General features: G+C 49.6%; 1 protein-coding gene across 1 annotated transcript in view; it reads right to left on the bottom strand.

The window, feature by feature from the left end:
* The window catches only part of TNKS2 (tankyrase 2), a 67,045-nt gene that overhangs the window by 29,781 nt on the left and 15,969 nt on the right, over positions 1-21,295 (bottom strand). Inside the window, 11 exon segments of the mRNA XM_038764138.1 lie at positions 1,841-2,012; positions 2,656-2,734; positions 2,819-2,910; positions 4,726-4,847; positions 6,871-7,057; positions 7,778-7,844; positions 11,111-11,205; positions 12,409-12,484; positions 12,673-12,709; positions 13,805-13,900; positions 16,936-17,160. Of these exon segments, the coding sequence (XP_038620066.1) occupies positions 1,841-2,012; positions 2,656-2,734; positions 2,819-2,910; positions 4,726-4,847; positions 6,871-7,057; positions 7,778-7,844; positions 11,111-11,205; positions 12,409-12,484; positions 12,673-12,709; positions 13,805-13,900; positions 16,936-17,160 (1,248 nt within the window).

Below are 21,295 nucleotides of genomic sequence, written 5' to 3'. Positions count from 1 at the left end.
TGCACAGTAAGCACGCAATACAACTGGTGGACTGAGAACATCAGGATGGCTGACTGGTTAAGGCGCTGAACTTGTAAGCGCTCAATAAATACGACTGAATGAATAAATGGATTTTACTTGTACATATTTATTCTATTTATTTTATTTTGTTAATATGTTTTGTTCTCTGTCTCCCCCTTCTAGACTGTGAGCCCACTGTTGGGTAGGGACCGTCTCTATATGTTGCCAACTTGGACTTCCCAAGCGCTTAGTACAGTGCTCTGCACACAGTAAGCGCTCCATAAAAACGATTGAATGAATGAATGAACTTAAAAATCTACTGTGCGTATTTCCTTGTAGATTTGAACCCCACCCCTGCAAACTTCCTTTATTCCTCTAGACTGTGAGCCCACTGTTGGGTAGGGACCGTCTCTATATGTTGCCAACTTGAACTTCCCAAGCGCTTAGTACAGTGCTCTGCACACGGTAAGCGCTCAATAAATACGACTGAATGAATGAATGAATGAACTTAAAAATCTACTGTGTGTGTTTCCTTGTAGGTTTGAACCCCACCCTGCAAACTTCCTTTATTCTTCTAGACTGTGAGCCCGCTGTTGGGTAGGGACCGTCTCTATATGTTGCCAACTTGGACTTCCCAAGCGCTTAGTACAGTGCTCTGCACACAGTAAGCGCTCAATAAATACAATTGAATGAATGAATAAATGAACTTAAAAATCTACTGTGCGTGTTTTCTTGTCGGTTTGAACCCCACCCCTGCACACTTCCTTTATTCTTCTAGACTGTGAGCCCGCTGTCGGGTAGGGACCGTCTCTATATGTTGCCAACTTGGACTTCCCAAGCGCTTAGTACAGTGCTCTGCACACGGTAAGCGCTCAATAAACAAGACTGAATGAACGAATGAATTTGGCTACCCCCTCTGTGGGAATGCCTCCCCATTAAACCGAAATTTCTCACCCTTACCTTTCCAGCTTTCCAACCGCACTCTCTCCCCCTTGGACGTCAGCTCGCTCTACTTCCTACAACTCGGTCAACGGCGGTGACCGGCACGCTCTCGACTCTTCTGCCTGGGGACAGCTCTTGCTCAGACCCGCCTGTAACTTCCTCCCTGTTCCAAAACTCCCAGGCCGCCGGTCCGACTTCTGGACTGGAAATTCGCTACGGGCAGGGAATGTGTGTGCTACTTCTGCTGCGCTGTGCGGCGCTCCGGACACCGTAAGCACTCAATGAGTACGACCGATTGACTCACTGATTCAAAAGCCTCCTGAAAACCCACCTCCTCTGAGAGCCATTCCCCAATTAATTCCCCCTTTCCCGCCCATATCAACCCAATAATCACCAGGAGTTCCTGCTTTTTACTCCTATCCTTAGTAATTACGTATTAGCCTTCATCCTTGCTCTCAACAGACACTCTCCTCTGTTAGCCCTTGGAATGTTGTTCTTTCTCCCGCCCTCCACTCCACCTCAGTAGCTTGCGTCTGTCTCCCCGACTAGACTGTAAATTCATCCGAGGCACCGTCCTCAGCGCGTGGATTTATTACCGAGCCAACCCACGGTTAGCGGGTGGCGATTTCTGGGCACCCGACATGACTCTCCTTGGCTGGCAACTGACCAGGATTTAAACCACATTTCCCAGCCCCCGTCACGCGGTGAGTTCGGCTTCGCGTTCGCGTCCTCCTCTAGACCGTGAGCTCGTCACGACGGGCAGGGACGGCTCCCAGCTCTGTTCTACCGGCCTGTCCCACGCGGTAGGCACTCGGTCTGACTGGCAGATGGATGTGGGGCAGTGGCCCAGACGGCCGGGCGACCGCCGGTTCTCGGGAGGGGTCTCACGCCGTCATACCCTGGAGCAGCTGCTGCACGCTTTCGCTCCCCATCTGTAAGGCCGTAAGGCCCTGCAGCGACACGACGGAGGGGTCGCAGCCACAGCTCAACAGCAGGCGGCAGGTGGGCAGGTGTCCGCAGTGGGCAGCTCGGTGCAGGGGAGTTTGGCCGAGGTTATCCAAAGCGTTCACCTGAACCGGCGGGAACACCCGCGGCGCAGAGAAGACGAATGAAAGTGGCCGGTACCAAAGAAATAAAAAAACAAACAAGATACATGAATTTTACTGCTGGTCAGGGGTCCAGGCTGGCGCTGGGCATCCAGTGGCTGATTCCCTGACACCCCCGCCCCCGAATCTGGAAGAGGAGGGAGAGCCTTAGAGTGGTTTTACGGGGGGCTGGAAGCTAGAGGGGGAGTGAGGAATATTCATTCATTCATTCAACCGTATTTATTGAGCGCTTACTGTACTAAGCGCTTGGGAAGTACAAGTTGGCAACATCTAGAGCCGGACATGGAGGTGGTCTGAAGGAGAAGATGCCGATGTAAGTGGGGAACATTTCTGGCATTCGCTGGGCCTCTGACTCCTCATCACTAAAATGGACATTCAATATCTGTTCTTCCTTCCCCTTAGACAGTCAGCCCCGCGTGGGACAGGGATTGGGTCTGACCTGCTTGCCTTTTATCCAAACCCAGCGCTTAGCACCTTGTAAGCGAAAAAAATGCCACAATTATTATTATTAGGAAATCAGGCCCTCCCACCCACTTCCCGTTATAACAAAATGTCCTGCTGGATCTGCAGCCTAAATGATTCTAGGGCTACGGGAAAACAGGCTTACCTTGGCTTCGTGCTTCACTACCACTTCGATAACATCATTATGAGCTTTCTCGGATGCCACGTGGAGAGGGGTTAAAAATCTTTAACAAAAGAAAAGGCTCCGGTAAATATACTCGCCGGGAGATACGGCTCTGGTACGATTTACGGTTCCAAAACGTTCTTACTCTTTTGTCTTCTCATTGACGTTGGCTCCTTTTCTTAGCAACAGCTCACATACTTGCTTTCTCTTAGGGTAAGGCGATGCGGCGGCACAGTGCTAAAAATTGATTTTTGCAACATTAACCAATGCTCTGCAGGAACGGATCATGAAGTAAACGGCTTTGATTTTTCCCAAACCTGACCTGCCAACGACCAGAATCCACCAGCCTGGGTGACAGCCCGGGTCTGACAGAGCAGCGCCAAGCCACTCAGCACCCAGCCACTCCAGAGGGGAGGTGGGGGCAGGGGAGAGAAAGAAGGGGGAGAGAGAAAAGGGGCGAGGGAGAAAAGGGGAGGAGAAAGGGGGAGAGAGAGAGGTGGGGAGAGAGAGAAAGGTGGGGAGAGAGAGAAGGGAGAGAAAGAAAGGGGGAGAGAGAAAGGGGGAGAGAGAAACAGGAAGCGAGAAAGGGGGGAGAGAGAAAAGCGGGGAGAGAGAAAAGTGGGGAGAGAGAAAAGCGGGGAGGGAGGAAAGCGGGGACAGAGAAAAGCGGGGAGAGAGAAAAGCGGGGAGAGAGAAAAGCAGGGAAAGAAAAAAGCCAGGAGAGAGAAAAGCCGGGAGAGAGAAAAGCGGGGAGAGAGAAAAGTGGGGAGAGAGAAAAGCCAGGAGAAAAGCGGGGAGAGAAAAGCGGGGAGAGAGAAAATCTGGCAGAGAGAAAAGCAGGGAGAAAGGGGGAGAGAGAAAGGAGAGAAAAGCAGGGGGAGAAAAGCAGGGAGAGAGAAAAGTGGGGAGAGAAAAGCAGGCAAAAAGGGGGAGAGAGAAAAGCGGGGAGAAAGGGGGAGAGAGAAAGGAGGAGAGAAAAGTGGGGAGAAAAAAGCAGGGAGAGAGAAAAGTGGGGAGAGAAAAGTGGGGAGAGAGAAAAGCGGGGAGAAAGGGGGAGAGATAAAGGAGGAGAGAAAAGCGGGAAGAGAGAAAAGCAGGGAGAGAGAAAAGTGGGGAGAGAAAAGCAGGGAGAGAGAAAAGCGGGGAGAGAGAAAAATGGGGAGAGAGAAAAGTGGGGAGAGAAAAGCAGCGAGAGAAAAATGGGGAGAGAGAAAAATGGGGAGAGAAAAGCGGGGAGAAAGGGCGAGAGAGAAAGGAGAGAAAAGCGGGGAGAGAAAAGCAGAAAGAGAAAAAAGCAGGGAGAAAAGTGGGGAGAGAGAAAAGTGGGGGGAAAGGAGGAGAGATAAAGGAGGAGAGAAAAGTGGGAAGAGAGAAAAGCAGGGAGAGAGAAAAGCGGAGTGAGAAAAGTGGGGAGAGAGAAAGGGGGGAGAGAGAAAGGGGGGAGAGAGAAAGGGGGGAGAGATAAAGGGGGGAGAGATAAAGGGGGGAGAGAGAGAGAAGCGAGACATGTGTATGTTTTCTCTGAACCTAGTCCAACCCACCTGCCTTTGTCTTTGGGCATGGTACCTGTAGCTGAACCGGCCCCATGCCGGGCCCTAGCCTAATCTTCCAATTCGCCTGGCCACTCTCCCTCCCAGCTGGCTCCCGGCCTCGACCCGGATCTCTGGAACCCTTTCCCCTGGAGGCGGTCGAGCCGCAACTGATCGCTGCCCGTGCTGCCTTCTATTCCAACATCTGAGTGTGTCTGGCAACCCTTCTACACTCAGTCCAGGCTCCCAGCCCAGAACTCAATTCCGTGCAGCGGATTAAATACATTCACTCGGCGATATTACACAGGCACGTAAAAAGAACTACACTTGTGATTTTCGGGAGGTTCAATCCCACCGGATTCCAGAAACACTAGACATTTCGGGCTAATTGCCGACAGGCCCGGAGGAATGGAGGAGACTAAAGAAATCCGATGAACGGAGTCAAGTTGCAGAAGCTGCCCTTCCCCCTAGGCTCAGCTTCTAAAACCGTTCAGCTGAAGGAGACGCGAACGCGAGACGTTACCAGTGCTGTTTCATGCGTTTGGGGATGCTTGAAATTCACCATCTCCAGAGTGAGATGCTTCTTGAGGCGAGCGACGTCGGCCTCTCGGGCAGCCTGCAGCAGGGTGTGCCCTTTGTATTCATCTAGAAGTCAAAGAAACTTCGCTTACGACCTGTATATATGTATATATGTTTGTACATATTTATTACTCTATTTATTTATTTATTTTACTTGTACATAGCTATTGTATTTATTTTATTTTGTTAGTATGTTTGGTTTTGTTCTCTGTCTCCCCCTTTTAGAATGCGAGCCCACTGTTGGGTAGGGACTGTCTCTATATGTTGCCAATTTGTACTTCCCAAGCGCTTAGTACAGTGCTCTGCACATAGTAAGCGCTCAATAAATACGATTGATGATGATGATGATGACCGGACGGGAGTCGGGAGTCTGGGGGACGCGGGCGGGGATCGTGGGCGAGAAGCACAGTGGCTCAGCGGAAAGAGTCCGGGCTTTGGAGCCAGAGGTCAGGGGTTCAAATCCCGGCTCCGCCTCTTGTCAGCTGGGTGACTCTGGGCGAGTCACTTCACTTCTCTGGGCCTCAGTTCCCTAATCTGTCAAATGGGGATGAAGCCTGGGAGCCCCCCGTGGGACGACCTGATCACTTTGGGACCTCCCCGGCGCTTAGAACAGTGCTTTGCACATAGTAAGCACTTAATAAATGCCATCTTTATTATTACCATCATGCCTACCGACTCTGCCGCGCTGTACCTTTCCGAGTGCTTGGAAAACACCACCGTTTAACTCCACAGGATAAAGGAAGTCCCGCTCCAAGGCTAGCGTCGATCCCCAAATCCCAAAATTGCCCCCGTCCGGAGCCGCATTCAGAGACCCGCTTGGGCTGGGCCGTGCAGCGGTGGGGGCCGGAATCGGGGCGACCCAGTGTCCCCGCTTTACGCTGCTCCGGACGAGAAGGCAGGGAAGCGTGGACTCCCGGTGTACAGGAGAGTCAGCCACTGGAGCGCTTAGTACAGTGCTCTGCACACAGTAAGTGCTCAGTAAATACGATTGATTGATTGGAGCTGCTAGATGGGCCAGCTGAGCGGGGTGGTCCCGCCACCCTGCCCTGCCCTGCCCCACAGTGAAGCCAGTCCCCAGAATCCCAACCTGCGCATTTCCACGGCTGGGCTGCGACTGCGCAACGGGAAAGAGTTCTTGACTTGGGACGATCCATGAGCAAGGAGATTCCTTAAGGCTCAAAGCCTCAACTTCGCTTCCGGATGTCACTCTGTTGCTTCCAGGAGCTGAGCGCTCTGAGGGGAGGCATTTCCCAGTTTCACTTCCCGAAAGCGCGGGATGGGGGTTGGCTTTTCGCCCTGCCCACGTACTAGACTCCTGCTCCCTTGACGTCTCAGGGACTAGAGTGTTTCTCTCCTGCGGGGCCACGACTAAAACTTTACAGGAAAAGAACCATGGCTATCTTGTGAAAGGCAGGTCAAAACTGTTGTTCGGATCGATGGCGAATTATCTCCCAACTAGGCTCTTGTTCATTCGATCGTATTTATTGAGCGCTGTGTGCAGAGCGCTTGGGAAGTCCAAGTTGGCAACATATAGAGACGGTCCCTTCCCAACAGCAGGCTCTTTCATTCATTCAATCGCATTTATTGAGCGCTTACCGTGTGCGGAGCACTGTACTAATCGCTTGGGAAGTCCAAGTTGGCAACATATAGAGACGGTCCCTACCCGACAACGGGCTCACAGTCCAGAAGGCTTCAACCAAGAGAAAGAATCGGAAGGGCGGTCACAGACGGGAAAAACAATTGGGTCTGCCAGGCCGAATTCCCCGTCTAGACTGTTGGGTAGGGACCGTCTCTATATGTTGCCAACTTGTACTTCCCAAGCGCTCTGCACACAGTAAGAGCTCAATAAATACGACAATGAATGAATGAAAGTTCGCTGTGGACAAGGAATGGGGACGATGTCGTTGCACCTGCCCACGGTAAGCGCTCCACAAATACGACCGACTGACGGGCTGACGGACGTTGCTTCCCCAGCCCCGGCATCGCCAAACTGGAAGACGGACGCCGGGAAATCCCAATGGCGTTCTGCAAGCGTTCTTCGCTCCGCGCGGCCCAGGCCCCGCGCCCCCCTCTCCCACCGCGGACTCACACGTCAGGCGCTCCTTGAGCTGGGGAGCAGGCGCGAGGTCGACGGCGCTCTTGCTGTGGCAGTTCAACAACGTCGGGTCCGCCCCGAAGCTCAACAGGAGGGAACACACTTCGACCCTGTTTTTGGACGCGGCCTCGTGGAGGGGCGTGAACTGCCACATGTCCACCGCGTTCACCCCCGCGCCGTGCTGGGGGCACAGAGGGACGGGGCGGTTAGACGTGCCGCGGCGCGTACTTTACGGCGCCTGGAGATTAGCGTGCAGACCCCAGGAGGAGGCCGAGGCATTGCCGGGAGTAAAACTGTGGGCCCTATTGGGGTGCACGGACCGTGCCCAACCCGATTAGCTTGCATCTACCCCAGCGCTAAGTTTGATGCCTAGCAGATAGTAGTGCTTCACAATAAAAAAAAAAAGAGGAGGAAGAATGAACAGGACAGAGAGAAGACTCCACTGCATGCTCCTCTGTGTCTTTGTGATTGGATTTTGATTTGGGAAAAGAACTGGAGAAGCAGCGTGGCTTAGTGGAAAGAGCCCCGGTTTGGGAGTCAAAGGACATGGGTTCTAATCCTGGCTCCGCCACTGCCCTGCTGTGTGACCTTTGGCAAGTCACTTCTCTGTGCCTCAGTTACCTCATCCGTACAAGGGGGATTAAAGCATGAGCCCCACATCGGACAACCTGATTACCCCGTATCTATCCCAGCGCTTGGCACATGGTAAGCGCTTAAATACCATAATTATTATTATTATTAACTGGGATTTCTACAGGAAATTGGCAAGTTCCAATAGAGCATCCAATAAAATGAACACATTCCCCCGCCCCGCCCGTCCTAAAATTATTAATCGCCTTATTCATACGAGCAATTCTCCCTTATGGCACGAAACGAGTTTTAGGAAGGAAAAGTAACTAACCTTCACCAGAAGCTCCGTTACTTCATAATGACCGTAGGAACAGGCATTGTGTAAAGGAACCAGATCCCTGAGGGTTGACCAAAAACAGCCTCGTTAGTCTTACGCAGGTTGAGCGCACGCTATATTCGAGGATTTTAACAATTCCCGCAGTAATACCGTCACGATAAACCTGTACTACCCAAGTGCTCAGTATAGTGCGATATTAAGCGCTCAATAAATGCGATTGAATGAATGAGTGAATGATAAACCACCTCAATGAGACAACATACTTCTTGAAATGGTAAATGAGCGCATGCTATATTCGAGGATTTTAACAATTCCCGCAGTAACCATCACGATAAACTTTGTACTTCCCAAGCGCTCAGTATAGTGCGATATTGAGTAAGCGTTCAATATATACCATTGAGTGAATGAGTGAATGATAAACCACCTCAATGAGACAAAATGAGGCGCACGCTATATTCGAGGATTTTAACAATTCCCGCAGTAATACCGTAATGATAAACCTGTACTTCCCAAGTGCTCAGTATAGTGCTCTCCACACACTAAGCACTCAATAAATACGATTGAATGAATGAGTGAATGATAAACCACCCCAATGAGACAACATACTTCTTGAAATAGTAAATGAGTGCATGCTATATTCAAGGATTTTAACAATTCCCGCAGTAATACCATCACAAACCTGTACTTTCCAAGCACTCAGTATAGTGCGATACTGAGTAAGCGCTCAATAAATGCGATTGAATGAATGAGTGAATGATAAACCACCTCAATGAGACAACATACTTCTTGAAATGGTAAATGAGCGCATGCTATATTCGAGGATTTTAACAATTCCCGCAGTAATACCCTCACGATAAACTTGTACTTCCCAAGCCCTCAGTATAGTGCGATATTGAGTAAGCACTCAATACATGCTACTGAATGAATGAGTGAATGATAAACCACCTCAATGAGACAACATACTTCTTGAAATGGTAAATGAGTGCATGCTATATTCGAGGTTTTAACAATTCCCGCAGTAATACCATCACGATAAACCCGTACTTCCCAAGCACTCAGTATAGTGCGATACTGAGTAAGCGCTCAGTAAATGCGATTGAATGAATGAGTGAATGATAAACCACCTCAATGAGCCAACATACTTCTTGAAATGGTAAACGAGGAAGGCGAGGACTCTTCCACCACTGCTAGGTCAGTTCTCTCCCTACGTAACTGCCGGAATCCCGCCCTTTGGGACTACCAAGTAGAAAACCCACGGCGACAAGACAGCCGGACTTTGGAGGTGCCGCCGCTGGACCTACGTCTCTTTCAGGGTTTCTGGGCCAACCACTCTGCCCTCGACACTTCCTTTCAGGCTCGGTGGCAGTTTAGTTTAGGTGTGCCCAGCCTGCCGATGCTCAGTACCCTACTTCCCATCTTCCTCCCTCGCCAGCTTCCCATCTTCCTCCCTCGCCAGCCCCAAAACTGCCGGGCAAATGTACCCGGGAACGGGGCCGTGAGAAAGGGAGGAGACCCGGCTGCCCGGAGACCGGACGGACTCGCCCCTGCGGCACAGCCCTGACCCGCCGTCTCACCACAGGGCGGGGGGCAGAGCGGCCAGTGGCGGGTGGGGCGCGGTGCCCGCTGGGGCTAGCCCATCGGGAGCGATAGTTCTTGCCCGAAGAAACAGGGCATCTTGCTTAAATGGACGACGTCAGCAGCAATTCTGAAAATGTTTCATTCAGTCATAGCTACTGAGCGCTTCCTGTGCGCCGAGCACCGTACGCTTCGGCTTCAAGGCTATCCATCCCCTCGCCCCCTCCTCCCTCACCTCCCTTCTCTCCTTCTCCAGCTCAGCCCGCACCCTCTGCTCCTCTGCCACCGCTCACCTCCTCACTGTGCCTTGTTCTCACCCGTCCCGCCGTCGACCCCAGGCCCACGTCCTCCCCCTGGCCCGGAATGCTCTCCTTCCACACATCCGCCAAGCTAGCTCTCTTCCTCCCTTCAAGGCCCTACTGAGAGCTCACCTCCTCCAGGAGGCCTTCCCACACTGAGCCCCCTCCTCCCCCTCTCCATCCCCCCCGCCTTACCTCCTTCCCTTCCCCACAGCACCTGTATATATGTCTATATGTTTCTATGGATTTATTACTCTATTTATTGATTTATTTTACTTGTACATATTAATTCTATTTATTTTATTCTGTTAATATGTTTTATTTCATTCTGTCTCCCCCTTCTAGACTGTGAGCCCGCTGTTGGGTAGGGACCGTCTCTCCCTGTTGCCAACTTGGACTTCCCAAGCACTTAGTACAGTGCTCTGCACACAGTAAGCGCTCAATAAGTACAATTAAATCGATGAATGAATGACAGGAGTGGGCCAGATTTCTGGTCCGTCTCGGTTAAAACAGAGACAAGACACTAACTTGCCCAGAAGGCAGACGCCTGGGTACGATATTTATTTCTACCTATTAAGGAGGCGGACAGACGACAGGAAAGAGACCGGGCCTGGGAGCCGGATGGCCTGAATTCTCATCCCAGCTCCGCCTGCTGTGCGGCCTCGGGCAAGTCACTTCACTGGGCCTCAGTTTCCTCACCTGTAAAACGGAAGCTCGATCGCGGTTCTCCCTCCTACTTAGATTACGAGCCCCACGTGGGCCAGGACTGGCTAACTCATATCTTGTACTTCCCAAGCGCTTAATACAGTGCTCTGCACACAGTAGCGCTCAATAAAATGGGTGCGCCATGTCTGCCCAGAGAATTATTTTACTTGTACATATTTATTCTATTTATTTTATTTGGTTTATATGTTTTGTTTTGTTGTCTGTCTCCCCCTTCTAGACTGTGAGTCCGCTGTTGGGTAGAGACCGTCTCTGGATGTTGCCAACTTGGACTTCCCAAGCGCTTAGTACAGTGCTCTGCACACAGTAGCGCTCAATAAAATGGGTACACCTTCTCTGCCCAGAGAATTATTTTACTTCTACATATTTATTCTATTTATTTTATTTGGTTTATATGTTTTGTTTCGTTGTCTGTCTCCCCCTTCTAGACTGCGAGCTCGCTGTTGGGTAAGGACCGTCTCTGGACGTTGCCAACTTGGACTTCCCAAGCGCTTAGTACAGTGCTCTGCACACAGTAAGCGCTCAATAAATACGATTGAATGAATGAATGAATAAATAAATAAATAAATAAATAAATACGACTGAATGAATATCTCCCCCAGCGCTCAGTACAACGCTTGGCACGTAAAAAGTGCTAAACCTATATCACAGCCGCTATTCTTATTAGATGCGGCGCCCGCCTGCGTCAATATGTCTTCTAATTCGGCAAACCACATTATAGTCATCTTACCCCTTGTCTTTAGCGTGTACATCGGCCCCGTGCTGCAGCAACAGTTGCACTATTTTCACTCGGTTGTAACCCGCCGCTAAATGTAAAGGCGTTGACTGAAATGGAAATTAAAAAAACGATGAGCCAAAACGACCGATATTAACCGTCCTTAATAAACACAATCACAGACTGTAAGTCTGACAGAGCTTTAATTCTATTTGTTCTGACGACTTGACACCTGTCCATATGTTTTGTTTTATTGTCTGTCTCTCCCTTCTAGACTGTGAGCCCATTGTTGGGTAGGGACCATTTCTAGATGTTGCCAGCTTGTACTCTCCCAAGCTCTTAGTACAATGCTCTGCACACAGTAAGCGCTCAATAAATACAATTGAATGAATGAATGAATGAATGAATGACAGGCACTTACAGCTGAGGCTTGGGTCCTATTAAATCAATCAATCATATTTATTGAGCGCTTACTGTGTGCAGAGCACTGTACTAAGCACTTGGGAAGTACAAGTTGGCAGCATATAGAGACAGTCCCTACCCAACAGTGGGCTCACAGTCTAAAACATAAAAAAACATTAAAAAAGCATATTCGGAAAATAGGGGGCATCTCCACCAGTAGCTGTCATTTTCCCAAGCCCAAGAGGCTCAATAAAAAGCTGGCAGATTCACTTAGAAGCCTTACTACCATTTGTTCATCACGCTCTGAAAATAACTTTACGCAAAACCTTAAGACCGCCATACCCAGGTTTCGAATGCACTCGGAGGTGGTTAGAGAGAGACAGGCTTCCCTTAAAAACGTCCATTTTTAGATTAATCATCGGAGCTGGTCGCCCCCAAACAGCGCTCAGAACAGTGCTTGGCACATACTAAGCGCTCAGTAAATACCCTCATTGTCGGCTGTGTGACTTTGGGCAAGTCACTTCGCTTCTCTGGGCCTCAGTTCCCCCATCCGGAAAATGGGGATGAAGACTGTGAGCCCCCCCATGGGACATCCGGATCACCCTGTAACCTCCCCAGCACTTAGAACAGTGCTTTCCACATAGTAAGCGCTGAACAAATACCCTCATTGTCAGCTGTGTGACTTTGGGCAAGTCACTTCACTTCCCTGGGCCTCAGTTCCCCCATCTGGAAAATGGGGATGAAGACTGTGAGCCCCCCATGGGACAACCGGATCACCCTGTAACCTCCCCAGCGCTTAGAACAATGCTTTGCACATAGTAAGCGCTTAACAAATACCATCACCATTATTATTATTATTATCATTATTATTAAAAACGGGCCAATTCAATTCGCTGCTTGACACGAAATACCTTTCGGCCATCGCTTGCGTGACAGTTGACGTTGAGGGGTGTGAGTAGGGCCATCATTTTGTCCTCATTGCCACTCCTAGAACACAAATTTCTTCAGAGGTTCGTATAAACGCGGGCAAAATTTGCCCCCAGGGCAGCCCGGGCACGCGAGGAAAGGACAAACATCTCGCCTTGGGTTTAAATTGCTTCCAAGTTGTCTTCCAAGACAACTCTAAAAATGCTCCCCAATACATTTTCCGTGGACGTACTACGGTGGTGACCTACCTTGCGCTTTCCAAGAGTTCATCTTTCTTATATTCACCTGGAAATGAACAGAAATGGTGATTTGAGACAAAGCTTATCTCTGAAAAGGACAAAAATTGTTAAACACTCACCAACCAACTGCCTTGTAATAGCCCAGAGAGACCTCTCGTTAACATCCTGACTTTCTTGTTTTCCCCCTCTAAACGAACGTTCTTCCAGAGCTTCGAACAGTGCTTTGCACATAGTAAGCGCTTAACAAATACCATCATTATTCTAGACTGTGAGCCCGCCGTTGGGTAGGGACCGTCTCGCTATGTTGCCAACTTGGACTTCCCAAGCGCTTAGTCCAGTGCTCTGCACACAGTAAGCGCTCAATAAATACGACTGAATGAATGAATGAACGAAACGTATTTTCAAAAGGCCTTTTACAAATTCCGTATTTATTATTATCATTATATTATCATATTTATTATTATTATTATTATTATTATTATTATTATTATTATTATTATTATTATTATTATTATGTTAAGTGTCTATTGGGAGCATTGACCAAAAGTCCAAAGGGAAACAGGAAACCTTTATTTATGTGTTAAATAGAGCGTGGGCCTGGGGATCAGAAGGCTCTGATCCCGGCTCCGCCACTTGTCTGCCGCGTGACCTCGGGCAAGTCACTTCACTTCTCAGTGCCTCAGTTGCCTCATCTGTAAAATGGGGCTTAAGTCTGCGAGGTCCATGTGGGACAGGGACTGTGCCCAACCCGATTTGCTTGTATCCCTCCCAGCGCTTAGTACAGTGCCTGACGCTCAGTAAGCACTTAGCAAATTCCAGAATTATTATATTACGTGGACATATATCTCCCAAACACTCAGTACGGTGCTCTGTGTCCAGTAAGCGCTCAGTAAATATGACTGAATGACACTCGTTTGGGGATTACATTTCCCAGGATCGTCAAGGAATGGGAGCCAATGAGCTCTTTCTGGCTTCTCATTCATTCATTCGTTCATTCAATCGTAGTTACTGAGCGCTTACTGTGTGCAGAGCACTGTACTAAGCGCTCGGGAAGTCCAAGTTGGCAACATATAGAGACGGTCCCTGCCCGACGACGGGCTCACAGTCTAGAAGGATGCCCCGGAATCCCCTCAGGACTTACCCGTCAGCACCGCTTTGGCAGAGGGATCTGCCAGATCCAGAGCTGTCTTCCCGTCGGTATTGCGGATGGTGGGTTCCGCTCCGTGTTGCAAGAGCACTACGAGACAAAACGGGGATTTGCTTTTAATGGTATCTGATAAGCGCTTACCCTGGGCCAAGCACTGTTCTCGGCTCTGGGCTAGCTATAATAATAAAAATAATAATAATAATAATAACGGCATTTATTAAGCGCTTACTATGTGCAAAGCACTGTCTTAAGAGCTGGGGAGGTTACAAGGTGATCAGGTTGTCCCATGGAGGGGTCACAGTCTTCACCCCCATTTTACAAATGAGGTCACAGAGAAGTGGCTTGCCCCAAGTCACCCAGCTGACAGGTGGCAGAGCCAGAATCCGAAACCACGACCTCTGACTCTAAAGCCCGGGCTCTTTTCCACTGAGCCCCGCTGCTTCTCTAGTCATTCAGGCCGGATACCATCCCGCATGGGGCTCGCAGTCCAAGTAGGCGGACTGGTATTAAAGCCCCTCGTTGCAACTGGGAAAACCGAAGCACAGAGAAGTTAAGCGACGAGCTCGAGGACACACAGCAGGCAAGCGGCGGAGTTGGGATTAGATCCGTCACCGAGGAGACCTAGCCTTTCGACCTTCGGGAGGTCATCGTTACATTTCACCAAAAAACACTGCCCTAATGGAGTCCCTGGGCGTCTGGGACTCAAACACGAAGGCCGTCACGGGGCTACTCCCTGCGGATTCCCCAGACCTGAAGGCAGCTTGTTATTCCCCCAGCTGGCGCTTGAATAATAATAATAATAATAATAATAATAATAATAATAATAATAATAATAATAATGGTGGCATTTATTAAGCACTTACTATGTGCACAGCACCGTTCTAAGCACTGGGAAGGTTACAAGGTGATCGGGTTGTCCCATGGGGGGCTTAATCCCCATTTTACAGATGAGGTAACTGAGGCTCAGAGAAATGAAGTGACTTGCCCGAGGTCACACAGCAGACATGTGGCAGAGCCAGGATTCGAACCCATGACGTCCAACTCCAAAGCCCGGGCTCTTTCCACTGAGCCACGCTGCTTCCCTACTTGAAATACGAAGGCCGGAGAACCGGGGAGGCGCGGGGCGAGAACGACAGTGGGAATCTGGCCAGAATCTCAGTTTTTCCCCCCCCTCCAGAAAACTCGATAACGTCCCTCCCTCTTGTCGGGCTAGGACACTGGTAACGTATTCCTTCCGGGAAGCCTCGCTCCAGAAGGATGGCTTCTGGCAGTCCGTCCGAATTCGCGAGGCCGCAGGAAGGTCAACGACTTGCGTTGACGCTTAAGCCGCCCGCGGGTCGTAGAAGAGGGCAGGGTTGATGATGATGATGGTACTTGCTAAGCGCTTACTATGTGCAGAGCGCTGTTCTAGGGAGGTTACAAGGTGATCAGGTTGTCCCATGTGGGGCTCACAGTCTTAATCCCCATTTTCCAGATGAGGGCACTGAGGCACAGAGAAGTGAAGTGACTTGCCCAAAGTCACACAGCTGACAGTCGGCGGAGCCGGGATGTGTATCAACTGCCTCGGGCAGATCTCCGGGGCAGAGCGGGACGCCTGTAGAGGAGGATGGTTCGCTGCCAGGGGCCCGGCGATAAAGGAGACGGGCAAGCGTGCGCACCGAGTTCTCCCACGGCTTTGTTTCGCTCATCAAAAGATGCCCGCCTGGGAAGCGTCAACTTGTACTTCCCAAGCGCTTAGTCCAGTGTTCTGCACACACGAAGCGCTCAGCCCACTGTTGGGTAGGGACCGTCTCTATGTGCTGCCAACTAGTACGTCCCAAGCGCTTAGTCCAGTGCTCTGCACACGGTAAGTGCTCAAGCCCACTGTTGGGTAGGGACCGTCTCTATGTGTTGCCAACTTGTACTTCCCAAGCGCATAGTCCAGTGCTCTGCACACAGTAAGCGCTCAATAAATATGAATGAATGAATGAGTATGATTGAATAAATGAACGAATGAAAAGCGTCTAAAGAGTACAGGTGAAGAGGAGTTACAGACAGCTACCCCAACACCGGGCAAAGAGGCAGGGGTCTCCCCCTGCTCTGCCCTGGGATCCTCGCCTCTTCTAGACTGTGAGCCCGCCGTTGGGTAGGGACCGTCTCTCTATGTTGCCAACTTGTACTTCCCAAGCGCTTATTACAGTGCTCTGCACACAGTAAGTGCTCAATAAATATGATTGAATTGAATAAGCTAGGAGGCCTTCCCAGACTGAGCCCCCTTTTCCCTCTCCTCTTCCCCATCCCCCCGCCCTACCTCCTTCCCCTCCCCACAGCACCCGTATATATGTTTGTACAGATTTATTACTCTATTTATTTGACTTGTACATATTTACTATTCTATTTATTTTCTTAATGATGTGCATCTAGCTTTATGTCTTTTTATTCTGACGACGTGACACCTGTCCACATTTTATTTTGTTGTCTGTCTCCCCCTTTTAGACTGTGAGCCCATTGTTGGGTAATAATAATAATAATGGCGGCATTTATTAAGCACGCTTACTATGTGCAAAGCACTGTTCTAAGCACTGGGGAGGCTACAAGGTGATCAGGTGGTCCCACGGCGGCTCACAGTCTTAATCCCCATTTTCCAGATGAGGTCACTGAGGCCCAGAGAAGTGACTTGCTCGAAGTCACACAGCTGACAGCTAGCGGAGCCAGAATTTGAACCCATGACCTCTGACTCCAAAGCCCGGGCTCTTTCCACTGAGCCACGCTGCTTCTAGACTGCAAGCCCGTCGTCGGGCAGGGACCGTCTATATGTTGCCGACTTGGACTTCCCCAGCGCTTCGTACAGTGCTCTGCACACAGTAAGCGCTCAACAAATACGATTGATTGAATGAATGAATAAGCTCCTTTAAGGCCCTGATTTTGGATTCCCACGATCTAGCGCTCTCCCTGCCATTTAAGTCCCCTGAGCTACCTTTCCCGAGTCCTTTAAGGAGGACCGGATTGTGCGCTGAGTTGGAACGGGAACCCGACTTCGGGGGCGAATCCCGAGCCTCCCATCTCCAAGCGATTATCGGCGGATGAGCTCGGGACTTAATGATTAATCAGGAGCCGTTCGCGGAAAACTCCGGAGAGACGATTACCTATGCAAACGTCGATTTTCCCCTTAATGGCCGCTTCGTGGAGAGGAGTGTAATTCCAGTTGTCCCGGGCGTTGGGATCCGCTCCGTGGTGCAGGAGGAGATTGACGACTTCGGCATGACCGAAAGAGCAGGCGTTGTGCAGGGGGATGAGACCGCCGTCGTCCCGGGCGTGGACGCTGGCACCGTTCTGGAGCAAGTACTCCACGACGTCTTTCCGACCAAAACCTAGAAAAAGGAAGAAACGATATATATCTAAACACGTCGCACGGGAAACCGATCTAAAACTTGAACGCACGGACTTCCCGGAGTTTTAGGGCCTGGGATTACCCGTTTCCATCAATCGTCTTGATTTCCCGCTGTCCCTCTTTCTCTTCCCTCATCTGTCCTTTTTCAGCGGCCTCCGATTTCGACTGTGAGCCCCGTGTGGATTGGAACTGGGTACAACCTGATTAACTTCCGTCTAGCCCAGTGCTTAGGACGCGCAGCAAGCGCTTAATAAACACAACGGAAATAATAACGGGAACCACCATCTGTCTCATTTCCAATCCCTTTTATTAATTGTGGTATTTGTTTCCCTTCCCCACAGCACCTGTATATATGTATATATGTTTGTACGTATTTATTACTCTATTTATTTTACTTGTACATATCTATTCTATTTTATTTTGTTAATATGTTTTGTTTTGTTGTCTGTCTCCCCCTCCTAGACTGTGAGCCCGCTATTGGGTAGGGACTGTCTCTATATGTTGCCAACTCGGACTTCCCAAGCACTTAGTACAGTGCTCTGCACACAGTAAGCGCTCAATAAATTCGATTGATTAAGCGTTTACTCTGTGCCAAGCGCTAAGCGCTGGGGTGGGGGAGATGCATGATAAATAGTTCCTGTACCACGCGGGGCTTGCGGTCTGAGGGGAAAGAAGTTTCCATGCCAACCGGTGCGGCGGCGGAGAGAGCTATCTTACAGAAAATAGACTCCGGGAACCAAACGTCTGCTTAACTTGGAGGGCTTTTCTGGGGTCACTTGCAGTCAAGTCACATAGTTCTGCAAGAACACACTTCCTTTCGCGACGCCAAAAGCAGCGCTTTTTATTGTCACGATCGATGGCAGAGACCAAATTCAATTTCATAGATTCAGAGGTCCCTTCTAGACTGTGAGCCCACTGTTGGGTAGGGACCGTCTCTCTATGTTGCCAACTTGGACTTCCCAAGCGCTTAGTACAGTGCTCTGCACACAGTAAGCGCTCAATAAATACGATTGATTGATGGATAGATTGATTTCGGAGCTTCCTGAGAGCAGCAGGTTGGCCTAGTGAAAAGAGCATGGGCCTGGGAATCAGAGGAGCTGGGTTCTAATCCCAGCTCCTCTTGTCTGCTGTGTGATCCTGGGCAGGTCACTTCACTTATCCCTGCCTCAGTTTCCCCATCTACGAAATGGGGACTCGATGCCTGTTCTCTCTCCTACCCAGCCTGTGAGCCCCACGTGGGACCTGAATATCTTCTATCGACCGCAGCACTTAATACAGTGCCTGGCCCACTCATTCATTCATTCAATCGTATTTATTGAGCGCTTACTGTGTGCACAGCACTGTACTAAGCGCTTGGGAAATACAAGTTGGCAACATATAGAGACCTAACAGTGTGCTCACAGCCTTGAAGACTACTATTATTCATATATTTATTCTATTTATTTTTTTCTGTTAAGTTTTATTTTGTTCTCTGTCTCCCCCTTCTAGACTGCGAGCCCACTGTTGGGCAGGGACCGTCTCTATATGTTGCCAAACTGTACTTCCCAAGCGCTTAGTACAGTGCTCTGCACACAGTAAGCGCTCAATAAATACGATTGAATGAATGAATATTATTCTTCTAGCTCAGTCTGCCTTACTCCGAAACCAAATCACCATTTAACTCAAGTCAAAGGGCTCCGGCAGTGCCACCAACTTCCGGACTGCGGGTCAAAGGCAGTCCAAACTGGATTTCGGAACGCAGCTCGGCACGTTCGCTTTCCACATCGTGCAGTCCCATGTTCCCTGGCTTTTCGACACGAAAACAGGATGTGGTCAAACCAAACCCGACCCTTGTATTTCTCAAGTCGGCGAGGGGCTCCAAGTTGGATTAAAAATAGAAATCAATTCAATAGGAAGCGGGCAGACGCTATTCCTTAAATCTGCCCAACCCTTCTAGACTGTGAGCCCGCTGTTGGGTAGGGACCGTTCTCTATATGTTGCCGACTTGGACTTCCCAAGCGCTTAGTACAGTGCTCTGCACACAGTAATCACACAATAAATACGATTGAATGAATGAATGAATGAATGAATAGGAAGTGGGCAGATTATTATTCCTTCCCTAGAGAGAACCTCCAAGTATTAAATATTGCCGAGGGGAAACATACAGTGTCCTCAACATACAAATATTCATTCTTTCTCTCTCTCTCTCTCTCTCTCTCTCTCTCTCTCTCTCACACACACACAATCCAGATAGTATTAACCCAACAGCGGGCTCACAGTCTACAGGGATTAACTCAAACTCCCTCCTACTTGTGAGGCCCTTGTGGGACGGGGACTGTGTCTGACCGGATTATCTTGCCTCTACCCCAACACGGTGTAAGCACTTAAACACCACTATTATTATCATTATAATAATAATTATTATTATTATTATCAATCAATCATATTTGTTGGCAACATATAGATGGTCCCTACCCAACAGTGGGCTCACAGTCTAGAAGGGGGAGACAGAGAACAAAACATATTAACAAAATAAAATAAATAGAATAGATATGTACAAGTAAAATAGAGTAATAAATACGTACAAACATATATTATTATTATTATTATTTCCACCAGAGGAGGGAATAAGGCATTTGGGAGGTCACTCCACAGTTATCAGTTATCTTCTAGACTGTCGGGTAGGGACCGTCTCTATATGCTGCCAACTTGTACTTCCCAAGCGCTTAGTACGGTGCTCTGCGCCCAGTAAGCGCTCAATAAATACAATTGAATGAGTGAATGAATGAATGAATGATCAAAAAGCCAGGGTTTGGAGATGACTGGAGGCGAGGGGACTGTGGTGAACATAGATCTAAGGTCTAGGGGTAAGCGAGGTTCTAAATCCATCTCTCTAGTCACACGGAGTGGGCCACTACAGCAGCAGGGTGGCCTCCACGGAAACAGCACGGGCCCGGCCGTCAGGAGACCTGGGTTCTAATCCCGGCTCTGCCACTTGTCTGCTGTGTGACCTCGGGCAAGACACTTAACTGCTCTGTGCCTCACCTCATCTGAAAGCCAGGGGATTCATTCATTCATTCAATCGTATTTATTCAGCGCTTACTGTGTGCAGAGCACTGTACTAAGCGCTTGGGAAGTCCAAGCTGGCAACATATAGAGAGGATCCCTACCCAACAGCGGGCTCACAGTCTAGAGGGATTAACTCTTACTCCCTCCTGCTTAGATTGTGAGGCCCTCGTGGGACGGGGACTGTGTCCGACCGGATTATCCTGCCTCTACCCCAACACAGTGTAAGCACTTAAACACCACTATTATTATTATCATTATTATTTCCACCAGAGGTGGGAATAAGGCATTTGGGAGGTCACTCCACAATTATCAGTTATCTTCTAGACTGTGAGCCCGCTGTTGGGTAGGGACCGTCTCTTCATGTTGCCAACTTGTGCCTCCCAAGCGCTTAGTACGGTGCTCTGCACACAAAGCACTGTTCTAAGCGCTGGGGAACTTACAAGGTGATCAGGTTGTCCCACGTGGGGCTCACGGTCTTCATCCCCATTTTCCAGAGGAGGTCACTGAGGCCCAGAGAAGTGAAGTGACTTGCCCAGAGTCACACAGCTGACAAGTGCGTCCACCAAGTACCCACATCAGAGCAGAAGGGCCTGCTTTCTGGGGCCCCCGGGAGTGCCCAGAGATGGCTTCACAGGCCAGCCACTCAATCGGATCCCGGAGGAGTTGGGCTGCCAACTCTCTCCCAAGCACGTAATAGTCCTCTGCTTCTAGGCTGTGAGCCCGTTGTCGGGTAGCGACCGTCTCTATATGTTGCCGATTTGTACTACCCAAGCGCTTAGTACAGTGCTCTGCACACAGTAAACGCTCAATAAATACCACTGAATGAATGAATGAATGAATGAATAAAATGGGGATGAAGACTGTGAGCCCCCTGTGGGGCAACCTCATATCTACCCCAGCGCTTAGGACAGTGTTTGGCACATGGTAAGCGCTTAAATACCAACATCATCATTATTATTATTGGACACGGTCCCTGTCCCACATGGGGCTCGCAGTTTTGTATCCCCGTTTTGCAAATGAGGTCACTGAGGCCCAGAGAAGTGAAGTGACTTGCTCAAGGTCACACG

This window comes from Tachyglossus aculeatus, chromosome 22 (genome assembly GCF_015852505.1).
Source record: "Tachyglossus aculeatus isolate mTacAcu1 chromosome 22, mTacAcu1.pri, whole genome shotgun sequence".
NCBI lineage: Eukaryota > Metazoa > Chordata > Mammalia > Monotremata > Tachyglossidae > Tachyglossus > Tachyglossus aculeatus.
Note: the sequence above shows the minus strand (reverse complement) of the source record. Positions and strands in the feature narration are given on the sequence as shown.